Genomic DNA, 21,689 nt, shown 5'->3' with positions numbered 1-21,689 from the left:
CTAAGTAATATACTAATATATATATTAGACACAATCAACACAGTTTGACGGTAGTGCAAGTAGTTCTTTAGTGCAAAAAATACTCTGTGCAAACTACATTTTCAGTAGCAGCGGAGAATAGAAAGTGACTGGTGCTGGATGAGGGACGGGTGTGTGAGGGAGGGGGATTAATGTCCTGGTAAATTTCCATTGAATCAAAATCTGTAAAGTTACTAAAGGGATTAAATACATGTAGTGGAGCAAAAGTACACGATTTACCTCTGAATTGTAGTGTAGTGAAGTAGCATAACATGGAAATACTGAAGTAAAGTACAAGTATCTCAAAAGTGTACTTAAGTAGCCTACAGTAGCCTACTTGAGTAAATGTACTTAGTGACTTCCCACGTCTGGTATTTTTAGTGTTGTATTAGTACTTTAACTAATCTGAATACATTTTCCACCACTCGCCAACTACATATCCACTACAAGAAGCTCTTACAGGGCTCTGAAGTCAAAGGCTCATTCAAGGAGTAGTTATGCAATTACACAAAAATAAGATTTGCCCCGCAATAAAATGCTCCTCCTCCTGAGAGAAACCTCATTACAATCACATAGAGGTCGGCAGCGCGCGCGGTGTCAGCAGCCTGTTCTACAGCGCACACTTATCCACCTGTTATTGTTCCATTGACTCCGGACCACCAAACCTATTTACAGCACGCAAACATGGGAAACGAAGCGAGGCCCAACTGGGATAACCCCATACAGTTTGTTTTGGCATGTGTATCATATGCAGTCGGACTTGGAAACGTGTGGAGGTTCCCATACCTCTGCCAAATGCACGGTGGAGGTAAGTCATTCATTCCCGACTGTGGACTGCTTTACTCAGATAATAAGTTAGCCTTCCACTAGGTTGTGACTAGTTCATTTTTAACTAGGACTCTGCCTCCTAACTGCGTGTTATAAGGCTTGAGCAGATCCGGGGTTTTTTAATTTATTTTTTATTCATGCACCTATAGACTACACTGTGTAGATTACACAGCAAGTTTTATTCTCATGTGAGACTGGGTAAGAATGCCATATTAGTCTAACAGGGTTGTGCTAGTGTACATGCTGTAGGCTTTACCCTTTTACATCTTCTTTAAAATCAGCAGAGGTGGGAGAAGTACTCAGATCTTGTGCTTGAGTAAAATTACCAGGGTGTAGGAATACTCTGTTAAAAGCATTGATTGGGTTTTATTATAATTATTGACCATTTAAGTGTTCTCAAAGCTGGTAAAGGTGCAGCTAGTTTTAATGGCTTTGTATACTGCAGGGTAGCTGCTGAATTTACTCCAGGTGAACTAAAGTCTGATTCAAGTGTTGAATATATTTCACATCATTAATCCAAATCTATAAAGTAACTAAAGGTATTAAATAAATGTTGTGGATTAAAAGTAAATGATTTACCTCAGAATTGTAGTGGAGTAGAAGTACAAAGTAGCGTAACATGGAAATACTCAAGTAAAGTACGAGTATCTCAAAATTGTACCTAAGTACAGTACTTGAGTAAGTCTACTTAGATACTCTGAAAATCAGAGGTGGAAGACATTTCTCAGATCATTGACTTTGTTACAAAAGAAAACCTATTCATGGTGTTACTTAAATAAAATGATTAAAGTTCTAGCATCAAAATGAACTGAACGAACTGAAAGGTGGAGCTGACTCAATATTCATTAGTTTATTTAAATATAGTATTGATGACATGAAGCTGCTTAAAAGAACAGTATTTGCTACCAAGTTTTAGTCAAGTCAAAAAACAAAATCAAATCAAAATACAACAACTTCAAACATAACTTGAGTAAATGTACTTAAAGGAGCGTATAAATCAATGGTTTATTGCCTATAGTCTGAGTCATGCAAGCAGTTTTTGAAATGTCAAAAGCAATGTTATACGGTGAATTTACCTAAAGTTTAAGCTAGCCATAAACCTATTGCAGGTCATAAACTGGGGTCGAACCGGAAATAGTAAACATTGATACAGTGTGCCGCTTATCTACAGACTTTACACTCTAACTGCTGCCGGAGCACCACAAGGGAATGATAAGGGACCAAAACAATTAAATATCATTCAAGACAACGCAAACATTAGCACAGAGTAGAATGATCTACTAAATGACCGGTGTTAGAATGTAAAGAAGTACATTTACTCAGGTTTTAAGAACATTTTAAAAAGTTTTTAACTTTTTATGGTACTTTTATGGAAGCCAGTTTTAACTTTTAACTAGATTACATTTATCTGAAAGCTTAATTATTTACAGATTCAGATTATAAACCAATACAAAAATATAAATCAACCTAAATATAGAACTTGATTCTATTAGCGTCACATTTAACAACTGCTATGAAAACATTAATGCATCAATAAACTGAATCCAGTAATTGAATTCACGTCTGAAATATGTACATGTACATTTATGGGTTAAGCAAATACTTCTCTATTTTTACTTTAGTACGATTTAAATGCAGGAAATGTATTTTTTCAATATAGTATTTTCTACTTCTGATATTAAAATATAAAATCTGTTCTTCCACCACTGAATATACTCCATTCAATTAATTGTTTCTTCTTGGTGTGCCCCACTGTACAAAGTTTTCTCTGTTAATGAGCATGAAGAGTTGCTTTCATACTGTTTTTCCTATGTGGAACAGGAATGATAAAACGGCAATATGTGTAAAACAAAGGAATCTCAAATATTGTTGCGAACAAAACATCCACAGCAGATACAATGTGTTCAGATGGGACAATTGTTATGTCTTTATTGGTGCTTTGCATGGATCACTGAGCAATGAGCACATCTACTGTAATTACTGTCCTTAAAGTGCAGGTTAACAGCAGGAAACACGAGACATGCGACCGTGTTTCCTGCTGTGTTCATTAACCCAACCAATTGAAGTCAATATCATTTAGTAAATCAAAGGCAAACAACATCATGTGATGCATTTCTGAATCCTAAGATCAAGAGTTTGTTTGTTTGTTTGTTTTAACTTTTATGAAAAAAAGGGCTTATAAAATCAGGCTTTTAATTTTAAAGAAGCACACATTAACTTAACCAATGGAAGTTAAAGGGGGAAACAACCATAATTCTGGGACATGTCTCCATGCTTTAATGTTCAAAAAGCTCTTTATTGTTCTCATACTGCCTGTGCTGCAGCACCTCTTTTCACCCTCTGTCTGAAACCAGAGCCCAGTCTGCTCTGATTGGTTCACTGGCTAGCTCTGTTGTTATTGGCCAACCACTTGAAGATCTCCCGCCCCTGAGCCTATCATGTACAATGTGTTGGAGCACTAGCCAATAGGAGCGCTAGTGTTACAAAGTGATATCACTATGTCTCAGGAGTAAACAAAGGAGTCTAATGGAGGTGTTTCAGGCAGGGGGGGTGGGGGCTGTGTTGGAGAGAAACTCCCTCTGGAGGGAACACATTGATTTTAGCCTTTACAGACCATTAACATGCACAAAAACCTATATAACCCACTACAGGAAAGGGAAACCCCCAAAAAGCATAATTAGTACTGTATTGTTTCCGTGCTGGGATGACTCATCAGACGGACTCAACTTGCTGGATGTTTACTTGGTTTATTAACTAGGCTTGCTTAATCACTCTCCATGTGCAAAAATATTATGCATCACTAATATGCTAGCATCAAATGAGAGCACACTATATTCCCATGAATATCACAGGGCCCCTTTAAAAGATGTTACACTCTTCTACTATTCTATAAATATCTAATAGTTCCCTATGAAGTAAAGAATGTCCTCCATTAATTATATATTTGTCCTACTTGTAAACTTGACCTGCTGAATACTGACTAAACATCTTTTAAAGCACTTATCTGGAGAATTTTAAGTTAATAATAGTACGTAGTACTTTTTAAATACGTATTGATTTTTCTCTTAAAGGCAAACCCTATAATAAGTGTACCAACTGATATAAGTGAGGAAAATTGTACTCAATGTATGTTAGGGTTTCAAAACTTAGTATTTGTTTGTGTTTGTGGCACAAAGTATGGAAAACTACTTGGTATTAAAGTCAGGATTCACACACGTTAATACAGAGCCATTATTTTACATATGATGCAAAATGTCAGCTATTCATAGCAACAGTCATATTTTCACATGTTCACATACCATTCGATATCATGCCCAAGGAAAATAAGACATGCTGGGGCTGGAGATCGGACACTCTACTGGTTTTATACCTGTGGGTCAAATATCCATATTTCCTGTTTAGAAAAGTACCCCTTTACTAGCAGCAATTCTTCGCATGTTCAGTTTTTGGAGCTTGATGTTTTCTTGGACTTGTCTTTTACTTTTATACTCATTTTCCACCTTCAGGGGGGTTCTTGATTCCTTATTTCATCATGCTGGTTCTGGAGGGTATTCCATTATTCTACATGGAGCTTGCCATTGGTCAGAAGATGAGTTTGGGTAGCATCGGGGCATGGACTGCCATCAGCCCTTACTTAGGAGGAGTGGGTAAGTGCTAACTGACTGTACTGTACTGAATATTCGCTGTATCCAGGTTAAGTAGTGATGGGAGAGCAAAACCAGAAAGGAAAACTGCTTGTTGGATTTTACAAGGCTAGAGATATGGAGTACATGGTGTAAAAGTAGGACACTTTCAAATTCCTCTCCGTCTCATTTCATATTGTCAGTGAAATGACAATGTAGTAGTTGTAAGGGTTTCAATGTGTTCCAATATGTTTTCAACCCTGTTGGACAAACCAAAACTCAGGAAGCTCTTGACTCTTTGAGGCCCATCTCATGGGACTTAGTTTCTATGTCAGATAACTTCGACTCAATCGGGTTTATATTTTTATAAATCGGATAGTGCAGTCCAAAAAAAAAGGGGGCGTGAAGGCTGAAATGGAAGGAATTACCTGCAGCAAAGGGCATTGTTGCAAAGACTTCGCTTGGAGAGTTCCTAAAGGAGTGATATGACACAGAAGTATTTAAGTGGCAGCTATGATAAGAACTGTTTGCATCTCCAGATGGTAAAGATAGGATCTTTAATGTTTCCTTGTTATCTCCTTTAGCATGCGTTACAGCGGACCATCCTTTACAAAATGAAGGAAGATAAGGCCGTTCCACAGTTCTTTATAGTCGCAACATTCAAAGTGATGTTATCATTCAGCAGTCTACAGAAACAACTGATTATGACCAACCAATCCATCATGAAGTTACTGTGCTTATTAAGCGTTTTGCATCCTATGCCATATCTTGGCAATGTGCTTTTATGATTCGAACTTTCAACACTATGGTACATCAAAAGGAGAATGTTGTGCTGATTACTTATTGGGAATCAAGTGGATTTATTTGATTAATTCATATATATATATATATATATATATATATATATATATAGCTCTGGAAAAAAGGAGACCACTCAAAATTGTGCTTTAACCTTTATCTCCACATGTATGGCACCCATTACAGTGTTTGTTGAATTCTAACCCAGAGAAAAATGGTCAGTAGGCCTACTAGAATACAATTTAAAAAAAGGAAAAGCATTTAACTCAAAGACATACCTTTAAATAATAAAACAAGAGAAAACTCTTAATATTTTCCAGAGCTGCTGAGTTTCGGCTACCCCGCAATACTTTCCCGTCCCGATTGGCTTGCTGAGTACATCAAGCTGCCGCGATTCAGGAGAAGCAAAATGAGGCACTCCTCCCTAACCCTAGCCATTTTTCTTTTTTCTACCAGACAGACAAGTCATCGGAGAATCTGCTACCCCCTGTTGGATGAGCGGTGTATGGCGTCTGACAAGGCACAGCGCAGCAACTGACGCGCGTTCTGTAAAAATACGCGCGTGGACCTTGCGTTTACTATGGAACGCCAACTGCGCCCGCGTAGCTTGCGTAGACTTTGAAAGGGCCCTTAGACTCCTTGTCGACTCTCATGGATAAGCAGATTTAGAATTAGGTTAAATGGGTTATTACATATTTAAATGGAAACTCATTGTTTTTGAAATGTTTAATGATACAGCTTTTTTAATAGTGTTTGTATTACTCTCTTGTTTTAGGTCTTGCCAGTGTTGTGACATCCCTGTATCTGTGTCTCTATTACAACATCATCAATGCATGGAGTTTCTGGTACCTCTTTCATTCATTTCAAGTGAGGTGCTAAATTACTAACTACTGTCATTTTTCAGTGAATGATACTATCAAAAGACATAATGTTTGATCTGTTTGGACAGTAAAGTATTACACTAATATTGTTCTATGTTTACACCTATTTCAGTCCGTCCTTCCTTGGGCAGTTTGCCCCATTAACTCTAACCAGACAGGACCACTAGAGGAGTGTGAAATTGCTACACCTACGCAGTACTTCTTCTACAGGGAAACACTGAACATCTCTCCGTCTATTGAAGAGCACGGAGGCGTTAGTACAGGCCAGGCAATGTGCCTTGTGCTTGCCTGGATTCTAACCTACCTGTTCATTGTCCGAGGAGTAAAGTCAACTGGAAAGGTGAGTGCGCTCTAAGTCGCTCAAACACAAACAGTGATAGGCATTCTTCATTGTCCATGGTTTTGACCAGACTTCTCCAACATTCCAGCCCATTCACAGTCACTTCCCTATTTTAAACCCTGTAGTTAACTTTGTTCCTTCTGTAGGTGGTGTACTTCACATCCGTATTTCCATACGTGGTCCTCTTCATCTACCTGATACGTGGCATGACTCTTCACGGGGCCATCAATGGTGTCAAATACATGTTCACACCAAAGGTAAGGTTATGTTAGAAAGATGGAAGTCTGCTTTTCACTTTACCTGCTGCCCCTCAGTACTTTTCCACTCGCCCCGCATCCACCTCACCCCATTAGCCAGCCACTCCAACCACAACAGCTCACCTGAGTTCCCAGCTGCATCTCATCCCCAATCTGGCTGTTTTTTAAGCCAGTCATTGCCAGAATGTCCTTTTCTACTAAGCCAAGACTCGCCAGCACTTTGCTCCGGATTGAATTGCTGTTGCCGACCATGCCTGCCTCTGAACTGCCTGTTTCTGGAAGGAATCAGATGAAATAGGCTTCTGTCCCCCACATTAGCCTTGTGGTTGCCCTCAAACGGCCCGTGGTTCATTTAAGACTTTATCAATATATCTACCCTCTATTATGTTATTGTTATTATTACATTATTGCCTCTGCATTCAATTATTCTTAAAGTAATAATATTAACTAAATCTAAAATAAAGGGAAAATAATTGCTAGCAGATATTCAAGGGTACAACAATTTTACAAATGATTAAAAATGAAAATCTTAAATTTGTAATGTGTAGTCTTTTGTGTGCTTTTTCAGTTTTAGTGTTCATGCATGTGTTCTATGTGTGTCTAAACCTGTGCCCACATTGCGTTTGTCTTGCTTCAGCTCGAACAGCTTCTCGACCCTACTACATGGATCAATGCCGCCACTCAGATCTTTTTCTCACTTGGTCTGGGTTTTGGGACGCTCATAGCTTTTTCCAGCTACAACCATTACAACAACAACTTTGAGCGCCAAGCCATCATTGTTTCCTTGATCAACTGTTCAACCTCCATCTTTGCCAGCATCGTCACCTTTGCCATCTATGGATTCAAGGCCACCGTCAACTACGAGAACTGCCTGGAGAGGTGTGTGAGTTGTGCTAAGGACTTCAGGGTAGTGCAACCTTAGACATTTGTGATTTAAACAGAATACAGATCCTCTGTGTATGTGTACACTGCAATGGTCCGTCCTATATGCTACTCTTCCGAACACTGAATTATTATCTTAATTTAAACAGTTTTTATCAGATGTAATCCTTAAAACAGAGTAAGTAATTATTGTAAGTGACTTTAATTTCCATGGTGACGTTAATAGCCCTTGTGCTGTGTCTGTCTTATTATTAGAATTGTTTGGGTTCAACAGAAAATACATCAACCCCCTCAATGTTTAAACCCCACCCTCGACCTCGTTCAGGGATATGATGATATTAAGACTGAACATGGACAAAACAAACACAATTATTTTCTCTGCCACTTTGGAGTAAGTCACATAGAAAAGCCATGTGACCTAAGTGTAGTTCTAACTTCAACATTAGCTATTTACTTCTGCCATTTACCTTTATACTCTTATAGTTACTAAATGATATCAGTGGTGTGAATATGTGGCGCTTATGCTGTTTAACAAAACATGTAGGATAAATATCATATACATCTGATCTTCTGCTGTAATCCAAAATCCAATAAAAATATCCCATTGATTTTTGCTGAGAGCCATTGTTGTGCTAAATTCCAGGTTGGCCAACAAAATTGTACATTGAAATAAATGCTAACATCAGCAAGCTAACATGGTAAAAGTGACAACAGAGTGGTGCAGTGGTGACGTATACTTGTAGGCCACCCTGGAAGTTAGCATTGCTATAGGTCTCTTGACAAAAAGCACAGCTCGCTTTTACATTGTATTTTGGAATATTTCACAGAATAAAATCTGTTCCAAATAGCTAGTGTTGTGCTATAAACAAACTACATCACGGTCGTATGAGTTACGTCAAAAGTGCTAAGCTAAAGGTAGCTAAATACTCAAGCTAAATAATGAAGCACAGGTTAAAAATGTTTTACTTTCAGGTAACATAACTTTATTTTCCTCTTGCAGGACACGCTTACTGCTGCTGAATACTTTTGATCTAGCGGAGGACAGCATGAGCATGGACCAGGTCTTTGACTGGATTGAGAAGCTGAACACAACATATCCACTGCAGTTCGCTGAAATCGCCAACCAACTGGAAAACTGTAACCTGGAGAGTGAACTAGACACTGTATGTTCCTCATCATTTCAATATGTATAATTATTTACATGATGACAATGTGATTGGTTCACATGATTTGTAAGAGATACTTAAATATTTTTAAAGAAATACATATAAACCGTGCAATCCACAATAGTGAGGAGGAAATCTACCCGTATTATAAGCTCATATTTCAGTGATTTAAAAATTCCAGGGACGAAAAACACAAAAGGATTGTGTGGCTGTTGTGGTCGCTAAATCAGCAAAAATAAGACACAAAGCAAAATAATGTTTTTAATTCATATGCTAGCTGTACTGCCACAATTAACGTGTTAGTGTTTAATAAATTGCCACATGGATTATTGGACAATTTATTATTTTACAATGGGTGAATTGCAACCAACTGCAAAACATTTTATGATCATGTTATATAATTTCTGTGGTGAATTTATTTTGTCAGTCGGACTTTGAGACGGAGCAGACAGTGGTTGTAACCAATGTCTTTGAATTTGCCGAAAGTAATAAAAAAATTAATGAATTCAATCAAAATATTTGTTATTAATAAAGTGTTTCCATGTTAAGCTAGACAGGAACAAACCTTAACCATCTTCTATGGAAAAGGCATTTCCATCCATCCACTAGCCATAGCATGTTGTAGCAATCTGAAATAAGAAACTAAGAGTCATGTAGAGCTCTTATTTGCAGTTGAGACGTTGCAACAAGATACCAGACTGGTATGTTATGCAGCCAAAAAGCTGATGTGTCCCTCAAGACCTTGTCACGTGATCTTCCAGTCTAGAAATAAACACTTGTTCTCCCTCTTTCCTCTGTTCCAGGCAGTGGAGGGGACAGGGCTGGCCTTCATTGTGTACAGTGAGGCCATTAAGAATATGCCGTTGCCTCAGCTGTGGTCAGTGCTGTACTTCTTCATGCTGCTGCTGTTGGGAATGGGCAGCATGCTAGGCAACGTCACCGCCATCATCACCCCGCTGCGAGACTTCAAGATCCTGTCTCACTTGAGCGACGAACTACTCAACGGTAAGATCCAGGCCGATGGAACAGGTGGACGACCTAAGCCATAATATTCCTCTGCTTGTGGTTTATATAGTCCCAATAAGCTGTTTCATTATTGGTGCTTTTCAGTGGAAGAGCAAGTCCTCAGATCTTTTGAAAGGTGACCAGTGAAAGCTAATAGATTTCAATGCCTGTGATGGCCTCAAATGCACACAGTTCCAATGCCCTACATATATATATACATATAATATATATATATATTCATCTGTATGTGGCCTGAGTGCTAGAACCAAGGGCAAGACACCTGCTCATTAAACTTGTTGAGTGCGCAGTAATAACAACAATGTCATCTAAAGTGTTGATATGCTGGTCTGAGTTGCCTTACTCTTGCAGGCATTTCAACTTATTTTTCAGGGCATTTAGAGCACAATATAAAAAGAAGAGCCTCAACAATCTGAAAAAAAGTGGAATACACCTAGCTTTCATCTCTGCTCCCCTCTTACATCAATTCCTGTAAACTGTAGAAGACAGCAAATGTTAAATTGGAAATGCTTAAGTATCAGTGCTGTGTTTTGCTCGCAGGTTTGGTGTGCGTGTTTTGTCTGCTGCTTGGCCTGGGTTTCACCACCACGTCAGGGAATTACTGGTTCACCATGTTCAACGACTATGGAGCCAATTTCTCCCTGCTCTTCATCGTCCTCATTGAGGTCATAGCTGTCAGTTACATCTACGGTATTAAAAGGTGTGTGTTGTTTTGTGACGTAGTGCTCACAATTATGTATGCCTTCAGTTCAGCTGTTGTTAAGGCTCAACTAGATTTGAAAACGTTATCTTCTCATTTAAGGTTTGAGAAAGACATAGAAGACATGATCGGTCATCGTCCCAACTGGTACTGGAAGATCATGTGGGCAGGAATCAGTCCCGTTCTTCTTATCACTCTCTTCGTTGTCTACATCGTAAACTACATCAGAGGAGGGACACCCACCTACCAAGCATGGAACAAAGAGCTGGTGAGGCACATGCATCCTTTCTCATAATTTATCAAAGGTTGTTGGTTTGGTGGGGGGGAAGTCTTCTTGAAAAGTATCCACTAGGGTTGTAAAGATTTAGATTCTAAATAGATAATTGTTTAAAAAAAGCTTTGGAATCTGGTCATTAGAATCAAGGGCAGGTCTTACTCATGCAGCATTTATTCTTCCGCACCCTGTGACACAACTTTAGCCTTCAGTTCAAAGACAGGACATTGTGACTTAGTTTTTATTTTGTGTAGTTTTGTGTTCAACAGTTTGTTCGCAGGTCAAATATGTAGACCTGTGATAAAATCCCATCCTAACCAACTTCGACAATGTAAAAAAATCTTGAATCTTCATGTATAAGAATTTACACATGACCTGAAATTAAGCATATTTATTAAAATCTTATTTTTGATCTGTGGTAGAAACACAGTAGCACGTTATATTTGAACTTTAACATTTCTGTTTTTCAGTAATGAGGTGTTAATGTGTTAATTCTTCAAAATTTAAGCAATTTTCCAGAAAGAACGATTTTTATTTATTGTTTGTAAATTGTAATTAACACAAAAGAAAATCTACAACTTTTCTTAAAGGGTTTAAAATTGTATGTCATTTTTTTCAAACTGTTCACATTTTTGAAAGGGATTCAAACATTTTTACAATTTTTTAATTAATTTTTCTTTCAGAAATTAGGTGATTTTTCAATTTTAAAATGGTCTCAACAAACTGCTTAATGCTGATTATTTGATGTTCTGTTAAAATTCCAGAGGAATGCTTAACACCTGAAGATAAAGTTAAGCGTTTCTGTTATTTTCCAGGGTAAATCGGTGGTGACGGACTATCCTGTCTTTGGTCAAGTGTTCATTGGGCTGCTGCTAGTGTCGTCCGTCAGCTGTGTTCCCCTCACAGCTCTGTATGTGTTCTGCAGGAAGAGGAAACATGGAAACCTTCACCAGAGGAAGCGTGCTGTCAGCACAGTATCTACAGTCCTTCAGCTGAACACAGCAACGATGCCTAATTGAATGCTGTAAGGTATTTTAAGGTGGATTTATTATTGAAAGTCAGACTTCCGATCCAATCCATACTCTTCATACTGTCAAGTGCAACTATGCAACATGGTGTAATTGTAGATAACGTTTTCTTTTGCTTAACATTTAGAGCAAACAAAAAAAAAAACGCAGTTGTAATGCAAATAAATGCAAGTTTACTAAACTGTCAAAAAAATTATGAACGTATAAAGTCATGTAGCGTATTCAGTGAGTTATGATATGTAGTGATTGAGCTAGTCAGTATCGTATTGTGATGTTTCATAGTCATAGTTCACGTTAGTTCATAGCCAGCCTTAATATTAATTTCCCTTATTAATGGAGTAGGCTAGTTTAGGGTCAAATCAGGTTTATTTGAAGAGATGCAAAATCACAAATAAGGTGTTAGTACAGCAAAAGGATTAGAGAAGATGCAGCATTACGAATAGACGTGGTTCAGGCAACTTCCTCTGTTTCAGGATTATTTATTTTTTAAATGACTATTTTGAACCAGGGGAAATGGAGCCGTCAAAAACATAACTTTTTATTCCAAAAGATTCAAGGTTAAAGGGGCCCTATTATGCTTTGGGTTATGTTTTTTTTTCCTTTCCTGTAGTGTGTTATTTAGGTTTTTATGCATGTAAATGGTCTGCAAAGGCTAAAATCCCCGAGTTCCCTCTTGAGGTTGTTTCTCTACAAATAGACTACCCCTCCTGCCTGAGACAAAATTACATCACTATGTAACAATTGCGCTTCTATTGGCTAATGCTCCAACACATTGTAGGTAGTAGGCTCAGGGGCAGGAGATCTTCAAGTGTTTGACCAATAGCAACAGAGCCAGCCAGCTAACCAATCACAGCAGGCTGGGCTCTGGTTTCAGACAGAGGGTGAGAAGAGGAGCTGCAGCACAGGCAGTATGAGAACAATAAAGAGCTTTTTGAACATTAAAGCATGGAGACATGTCACAGGAGAGGCACAAAATGCAAATATGAACCTGAAAATCAGCAGAATATGTCCTTTTAAAAAACTTAATGTAGGGTTGGAAACTAACTGCACAAACATCACACAACTAGTTTGAAGAAAAACAATATGTTAGACTCAATAATAAAGTGTAGAACTTTCATAGCAGAGGTATGTCATAATAGCGGGTATTGTTTCCTTTAAGCTAATTATGTTATTATGTGTTCTTAGGTAAGACGGTTGTACAAATGATGTATGTTTCCTTTATATCACGTTTTTTATTAGAACTAGTTTTATATCTGTTGTGAAAGGACTGGCATCTTCATGAAGTCAATTGTCAATATATCATTTTTATTTTGTCTTTTAGCCTTCAAATGTGTGAGATGTGTACATACTGTAGATAGTTGTGTGATGTTATGAGTTAATGATAGGAATACTCCATTATGTGATTTGGTTCTGTACCAATAGGTAAATGAGTAACTACCACAGAGAATGAACTTCCCTTAAAAACTAGATTTATGTGTCAATAACATCTCATTTGGTATATGATCATTTTGCTATCTTTTTATTGTCATGCATAGTGAATGGGGATCTTTTTTTTGTATTAAATAAAAATGTCAATTGTAATAATGGAGATATAGTCCTTGTGTGTTTATGTTTGTGTGTTCCTTCACCATAGCTTATTGTTTGGTTTAGTTTTATTTTAGTTTAATCTTTCTTTGGTAGTAAGTTGTGTTTTAAGTTGTTGTATGTTAATATGTCTATCAATGTGTCTGTAAATCAAGCTAGCTAACGTCTGCTTTGTATTTACCTCGTAAGCTAGCTTACCTTAGCTACCTATCTAAAAGGCTGGCTAGCAAATGTTAGCTACCTAGCTAGCTATCTCTAAATGTGTGGCTCTAGTAATTAAAATTGGAATTATAATTTAATACCCAAGGGTTAGATTTGTGGACCTGTATCCACCTTTCAGGGAGTGAGACTCATTATAAAAACATTGTTGAAGCCTTTTTTTAAAAAAGCAGACTAGGTAGTCTTATACAGCCAGAAGCTCCTCACAGCTCCAAACATCCCTGTATATGCAGAAATAAATGTTACTTTATGTATTTTTCTGTTATGACTTAATAACAGTTCATTCAAAAGCTTAAAACCTTTGTATAATATGACAATTTGGAAGCGCCCTAGTGCCAAAAATGCATAAGGTGATGATGATGAAACACTTAAACTAATACTACCCACCACAAAGCTGGAGCTGGAAAACAGTAGGATTGGCGGACAAAGAGATAACAAGGATGTGGCAGGTAAAATCACAAGGGCACAACAAACACAACTAACACAAAACAATGAGCCAGAAATGGGTCAGGGCGACAATTGACCATGGAATTTAAGAATAGGGGGCTAGTCCCGAGCCAAGCAAAAGACCTCAGGCAGAGACTGCTTACCTAGAACCTGTGATGAGCAAGATGGTGCCGAGGATGGCTGCCGTGTCTCGAGCTCCTCAACAACTCCACATCTTAGTGTTTTTATTGTTTTACTTTGTTGGTTGTTTTTTACATCACATCCTCCACCTTGACCCTCAACACCGGAGCCCCTCAGGGTTGTGTGCTCAGCCCTCTCCTCAACTCCCTGTTCACGCACGACTGCGTGGCCACACACAGCTCCAACACCATCATCAAGTTTGCTGACGACACGACCGTCATCGGCCTGATCACAGATGGCGACGAGACGGCGTACAGAGAGGAGGTCAGAGCCCTGACATCTTGGTGCCAGGACAACAACCTCCATCTCAACGTCAGCAAAACAAAGGAGCTGATTGTGGACTACAGGAAGAGGCAGAGAGAGGCACACACACCCATCACCATCGACGGGACTCCTGTGGAGAGAGTCAGCAGCTTCAGGTTCCTCGGGGTAAACATCAGTGAGGACCTGACATGGACACATCACACCAGGGTCATATCCAAGACGGCTCGACAGCGGCTCTTCTTCCTCCGCAGGCTGCGGAAGTTCAACATGGACTCCAGGATACTCTGCAACTTCTACAGGTGCACCATCGAGAGTATCCTGACTGGCTGCATCACCGCCTGGTATGGCAGTTGCACCGCCCTCAACCGTAAGACTCTACAGAGGGTGGTGAAAACTGCTCAGCACATCACCAGGACGGAGCTGCCATCCATGGAGGACCTCTACACCCAGCGGTGTAGGAAGAAGGCCGGTAGGATATTAAAGGACCCCCATCACCCCAGCAACAATCTGTTCTGTCTGCTGCCGTCTGGCAGACGGTACCGCAGCATCCGGACCAAGACCACCAGACTCAGAGACAGTTTTATACCACAGGCTATAAGACTACTGAACTCCTGAGCTGTGTGAATGTCTACTCACATCTGTTTATAGTACACACATACATATATATATATCTATATATTATACATATCTGCCATACATATCTGTTTATAGTACACATATCTATATATTGTACATATCTGCCATATACATCTGCTATACATAATATATGCATCTGTCCATACCTCCTCATTCAACAGTGTAAAGTATTTAAATACTTTCAATGTATTCCACATATGTATATATTTCACATCCTCAAATCTTTATTGTTGTTACTGTAAATATTCTTCTCTCTTTTTGCACTATTTTATTTATCTTATTTGCACCATGCATGTTGAGTTGTTGGAGGAGCACGCGACATAAGATTTTCATTGCCAACATATACGCTGTATCTGCTGTGCATATGACAAATAAAACCTTGAAACCTTGAAACCTTGAAGGTGGAAGTGTTGGTTGAACCACCTGGGAACCTGGAGCAGGAGTTGACCGAACTGCCATCTGAAAACAAAATGGAAATTCCTTTATTAGTCCCACAGCGGGGACATTTACAGTGTTACTGCGAAAGTAGCATAGCAGGTGAAAAAGACAAGCAATGATAAACAAATAATATTCAAAAATTAAAATAGTAATAAAGTTAAAATAAAGACAGAAAAGTACAAAACCATGGCCAAAAAATGAGTAGCAGCAATCAACAACAAAAAACAACTGAGACCTTGTAAAAATAATGTTGGGACATTTATAAAATGTATGTACAAGGACAAAGAGGAAACAAGGGACAGACTGAAGAATGGCTTGACACTTACCCACAGGGCAGGGGCTGGCACAGGCCTAGAGTTGGGCGTGAAGCTGCAGAGATTCTGGGTCTTTTGGCAGCTGGGCTGGAGTGTGACAGGCTGAAGGCTGGCGAACTGAAAGGCAGGCTGATGGACAACCGGCTGGGTTTACAGACAGCCTGGCATGGAGGTAATTTGGCATCAAAAACTCTTGGTTTCTTTTGTTGGATTCAGGAAGTCTGGCGGAAGCTACAAGGAAACTGTACTGTAAGACCAAGGCTGTTCAAAGAACTGTTGTCATTATTCCAGCCAATCTGATAAATAACACAATTGTTAAAGCCATATAGCTAACAGAAACTGACAAAGACACTGTTTTCAGGGATGGAGCAGAAACTTTACAGCCTACAAGGATGTGGATAAACCTTTTATAACATTACGTAACAGGCTACTAAAGGGACATGGAGGATTGTTTCTTAAGTGTTACCCTCAGAATTAGACATCCTTTATTCGTCCCACCATGGAGACATTTAACAGTAAAGAGGTGAGTGCATAAATATATGGTTAATACATTTCATTTACATTAAAAAAAAAGGTGAGAGAAAACCTTTTTTACTGAAGTTAAGATCATAGGATCACAACATAGTCTGATACAGACATGTGGACTCGAGTCACATGACTTGGACTCGAGTCAGACTCGAGTCATGATTTTAATGACTTCAGACTTGACTTGATCAAATTCGGCATGACTTGCGACTCGACTTGGACTTGAATACTATTAACTCGAGACTTGACTCGGACTTTGCCTCTTTTACTTGTAATGACTTGACATGCCTCGAGTCAAAAGCTAAATTTCCTGATCATGGACATCCTTCCCTGCAATGCGAACCTGCGAAGCCCCAAAGACCGCAAAGTGAGAGAGCCGGCAGGCAAGTGCGAGCAATGCAATCATGTGGTGGATTTTGGCCTTTTTGGATTGGATCAGGGACCTAACCAGCGTGATTGGATAATCCCCGGGTTTCCCCTCATTAATATTTACGATTTCCCCGGATTTCATCTACGGAAAAGATGCAATTGTGCCACGGAAGGGAAGCCTAGTCGAGAGCTGTCCGTCTGGTCTGCGTCTCTCTCAGTTGCAATTGGCAGGTTTAAGATCCAGATTAGGTTCATGGTTGTGAATTATCTATGTAAATCGACTCTATAGATAACACGTTCATTCTACATGTTGAATGATGATAGCGTAATACAAATATAGGCTATACATACAATGACAAAACTGCCGTGGGCGATATGTTATCCGTATCCTTTGTTAAAATTAATGTTCAATAGCTCTATGCCAATGGGAACAACAGAACGTGCGCATTACATATGGACCAATGCGACACGTTCATTACGGCTGTGGACCGATAAACACTCAGTACCGTACGCACACCAACCGGCATTTGCGTGTTTAACACCTTGTTTAACACTGGCGTTACCGCCGCTTAACTTAAATAGCCTAATGAACAACTGCTTTTAATTACGACTTGGCCGAGATCTTAACGTGCTGTTCATGCGTTTCCCATGAATAGCCTACTACTATAACTCGGAGCGGAGCAGGATATAATGCGCATGTGCGACGTTGCTAGGCAACGTGTACAAAGGCTGGGGGGGGGGGGGGGATGCCCCCAGACCCCCCAGACCCCCCAGACCCCCCAGACCCCCCTACAACGGTTTAGTTTGTCACCTTTTTCAGCCCTTCTGAGTTTGCAGGTATGTACACAAATAACTAAGATTAGGGAGGTGTACTCTGTCTCTCTCTCTGTCTGTCTGTCTCTCAAGCGCCTACCCCCAGCACCTTTCATTGTGTGTAGTCATGCTGCTTAATTGTTATGCAGATTAAACATTGTTTTATTGAAATATTAGGTTTCTTTGTGATTTAAGCAAAATGTTGACCTACTGTAACTGGCATCCACTGAAGCATCAATGCCAGTTACATGCATCCACACAGTCCATGCCTCACTAGTCAAGGCGCTTTACCAACTTTAGGATGACAGTGGTGCCTTCCGTGCTCATACATTTCTAACCCACCATTCACACACAATACTTTGAAGGTCTTTGGGCGCATGCGTATATACAGATACAGTGGTATGCAAAAGTTTGGGCACCCCTTAGGAAAACCACTGCATCAGTTTGTCACTTGCTGAGCTTTTGAAGCAGCAACTTCATTTTAACATATGTTATACCTTATGGTAACAGAAACATCTCAGTAGTGAAATAACTTTTATTGGTCAAACAGAAACATGTTTATGTGCATTCAAACAAAAATAGGCATGTGCATAAATTTGGGCACCCCTAAGAAATAATTCCATTAATATTTAGTATTGCCTCCTTTTGCTGCAATAACGGCCTGTAGACGCCTCCTGTAGCCACAGACAAGTCCCTTAAGCCTGGCAGGTGGTATTTTGGCCCATTCTTCCACACAAAACGTCTCCAGTTCAGTCAGGTTTCTTGGCCTCCGTGCATGGACAGCCTTCTTCAAATAAATCCATACATTTTCAATGATGTTAAGGTCTGGGGACTGGGATGGCCATTCCAGAACATTGTACCTGTGCTTCTGCATGAATTCCTTGGTGGATTTTGATCGGTGCTTAGGATCATTGTCCTGCTGAAAAATCCAACCCCGGCGTAGCTTCAACTTTGTGACTGACTCTAGAACATTCTTGTCAAGAATCTCCTGGTACTGTAAGGAATTCATGTGGCCCTCAACTTTAACAAGTTTTCCAGTACCTGTGCTAGCCACACAGCCCCATAACATGATAGATCCTCCACCAAATTTTACAGTGGGCAACAAGTTCTTTTCATTGAATGCAGTGTGTTTTTTTCGCCATGCATACCTGTTCATGTTATGACCAAATAACTCAATCTTGGTCTCATCTGACCACAGTATTTTGTTCCAAAATGCTTCTGGCTTGTCCAGATGTGCTTTTGCATACCTCATGCGACTCTTCTTGTGATTAACACTCAGGAAAGGCTTTTTGCACATCACCCTTCCAATGAGCTCTTCCTGGTGCAAAGTACGCTGGATTGTGGAACGGTGAACAACTACACCATCAGCAGCCAGATGTTGTTGTAGTTCTCTGGAGGTGGTCTGTGGCTTCTCTGTGACCATTTTCACCATCCTTCGCCTGTGCCTTTCCCCTATTTTTGTCGGCCTACCACATCTTTCCTTCACACGGACTGTTCCTGTGGCCTTCCATTTCACAACTACGTTTCTGACTGTGGAGACAGACAGTTTAAACCTGTCAGATAATTTTTTGTACCCTTCTCCTAATTTATAATGTTGGATTATCTTAGCTTTCAGGTCAGTGGAGAGTTGTTTTGAGGTCCCCATCTTGCCACTCCGTAAGAAAGAACCTAGGCCAGGCACAGCCAGCTATTACCTATGTTAAATAGCCTTTTTCATGATTGGTTCCACCTGTCTTTGTAATTGAAGGTCTAATGAGCTAATCAAAGCAATTTTGTGCAGCAACCTGTCAGCTATAAATCCGTACAGGTGTTGAAATGAATGCTATTTATAAGGGTGCCCAAACTTTTGCACATCCCATTTTTTGCATTTTATTTTATTATAATAAAACTATGTAATGCTACCCTAAGAATTTTGGTCTGGAAAACACTAAAACGTCTACATCTTTGTAGGAAAACAAATGTTGTTGCTGTGATCTTCTATTATAAAGGAAAAGCAAATTGTCATGAAATCTCAGAGGGGTGCCCAAACTTTTGCATACCACTGTATATAAAATATATGCATAGTTTAATCTGTATGTATAAAAAAATACTGAAGATTAGGTTGATATGTTGAAATTGTGTGATCGTTAGTCTGATAATGGCATTATTAAGTGAAGAGTACATGATGACTTGTTCAGGACTCGAAGAAGCTTGGGACTTGGACTTGGACTCGACTTGGCTTTGGTGTTACTTGGACTTGGACTCGACTTGCCCTTCTCTGTCTTTACTTGGGACTTGACTTGGACTTGACTGCTGAGACTTGGGACTTACTTGGGACTTGCCAAACAGTGACTTGGTCCCACCTCTGGTCTGATATATGTCAAAAATCAGTTTTAAAACCATTTCAAATGATTTATGTCACCTTCATGTCTCTCACAACAGGTTATGCCATACCTATCTTTGATCATTTCATTTTAAATTGACAGTGCATCACAGAGGCATCACTTATTTGTATAGTTTTATCTGTGAGCGTCTACTTTAATATTAAATGAGTGCACTTATAAAGCATCATATTCAGTGGCGGTGCGTCAATAGTGGGCGCTTGGGCGCCGCCCACCCTGACTTTTTGAGTTAAAAAACGTTATATATACAACATAATTGAAATAAGAAATGTACCGTGTTTATGGGTTAAATGTGTATGGGAGACCACTGTCAAGAAACCGCTAAAATGTGTCCGGACATAATATATTGCCATTCGCCTTTTCTGAGAATAGGCAGGTCGGCTACCGTCCGTGGGCGCCGATAACATGGGAGTCTATAGGATAGCTTATACTTTTCTCAGTCATTTTAGCAAGGATAGCTTTTCATTGGGGGATGAAACTTAGATCTGTGGGCGCAAAGATTTCTAAGAATGTCACATTGAACTAAGAAACAATGCCATTGGCTGTGGGCGCAAAGATTTGCGCCCACAGCCAATGGCATTGTTTCTTAGTTCAATGTGACATTCTTAGATACGCGATTGGACTATTTCGGCGAATCAGCATCGTTATCATTCCCTAACCACAAGCGTAAAGAGCAGCACCGTAGCTAGCTGAAACTTAGATTGAGTGAATATGGCGACATCGATGGCTGAGAACTCCGTGCAAGCTCTACTTAAAACACCGTTTCATCGACTATCAGATGTCGAAAAGAAGAAATTGAAAGACTTGGGACCCGAGCGTCCGGATTTAAACATTCAACAGGCGACCACTGATCGCGGGAGAACCTACACTCGGACTTTCTCCTCAAACTTGTATGCTAAGCGGAATTGGTTAGCTGGTTGTACAGTGAGCAATGCCTTTTTTTGTTTCCCTTGTCTGTTATTTCAAAGTCCTGGGACTGAAACACTTTGGACTACAACCGGGATGAAGGATCTAAAGCACTTCACACAAAAATGTAAGAAGCACGAATGTGGCCGCAGCCACCTAACCAACTGTCTTAAGCTAAACCTCTAAAAAAGTGCTATTTAAACCGTGCCGCCCAACTGCGCCCCCCCCAAAAAAATGTTCACCAGCCGCCACTGATCATATTTCTGTTGGAGCTCTGCAACTCATGTTCACTCCATTACCCAACAACACATTCCACACCAAATTCCAATCCTCTTTAAATTCCTAACCTCTATGAAAGCGGGGTTTGTTTTGGATTTCCGGACATTGTGGAGCCACTCTTGTTGTGGAGATCTAGGTTACATAAGCAATCAGCTGGATGTGTTAGTAAGCTTTTGTTTGCCTACACATAAATAAGAGCTGCCCCAAATGGACAGAAATTACAACAGAACAAAGCTTTCAATAAAGTAAAAATAAATGTGTAATTTCTCGCCCACTGGCTGACTTTTTTTCACACAATGATAGACAATGTGGTGATTTAGGCTATGCCCAAAATCCTTGTTGTTTTTATTTATTTATTAAATTCCATTGTCCTCCCCAACCCCCAAATGTATTAGTTTAGTGGTTAGTATTTTTTTTAAAGCTTTGTTTCACTAAAAAGACAATAGGAGAGGCCGTCGTATAGCTCATGCTGTGGACTCAGGTTCAAATCCGGCCTGAGACCATTTGCCGCGCGTC

General features: G+C 39.6%; 1 protein-coding gene across 1 annotated transcript; it reads left to right on the top strand.

Moving 5' to 3' along the window:
- Positions 1 to 599: 599 nt before the first annotated feature.
- LOC134862378 (sodium- and chloride-dependent transporter XTRP3-like) lies at positions 600 to 13,398 on the top strand. The gene is made up of 11 exons (XM_063880276.1): positions 600 to 826; positions 4,353 to 4,493; positions 6,043 to 6,134; positions 6,261 to 6,488; positions 6,635 to 6,745; positions 7,383 to 7,624; positions 8,628 to 8,790; positions 9,597 to 9,798; positions 10,357 to 10,516; positions 10,619 to 10,784; positions 11,606 to 13,398. Exons 1-11 carry the CDS (start codon positions 703 to 705, stop codon positions 11,807 to 11,809), a joined length of 1,833 nt encoding a protein of 610 aa, XP_063736346.1. The 5' UTR covers positions 600 to 702; the 3' UTR covers positions 11,810 to 13,398.
- Positions 13,399 to 21,689: the final 8,291 nt, after the last annotated feature.

The sequence above is a fragment of the Eleginops maclovinus genome, chromosome 3 (genome assembly GCF_036324505.1).
Source record: "Eleginops maclovinus isolate JMC-PN-2008 ecotype Puerto Natales chromosome 3, JC_Emac_rtc_rv5, whole genome shotgun sequence".
Taxonomy (NCBI): Eukaryota; Metazoa; Chordata; class Actinopteri; order Perciformes; family Eleginopidae; genus Eleginops; species Eleginops maclovinus.
The sequence above is the reverse complement of the archived record's forward strand: the minus strand, read 5'-3'. Positions and strand labels throughout refer to the sequence as shown.

What these genes read in the sequence shown, in the direction of transcription:
- LOC134862378 (XM_063880276.1), top strand. Translation starts at nt 703, where the DNA reads ATGGGAAACGAAGCGAGGCCCAACTGGGATAACCCCATACAGTTTGTT. An exon ending in TGGAGAGTGAACTAGACACT is followed by an intron (nt 8,791 to 9,596) that starts GTATGTTCCTCA and finishes CCTCTGTTCCAG; the next exon opens with GCAGTGGAGGGGACAGGGCT. An exon ending in TACATCTACGGTATTAAAAG is followed by an intron (nt 10,517 to 10,618) that starts GTGTGTGTTGTT and finishes TTCTCATTTAAG; the next exon opens with GTTTGAGAAAGACATAGAAG.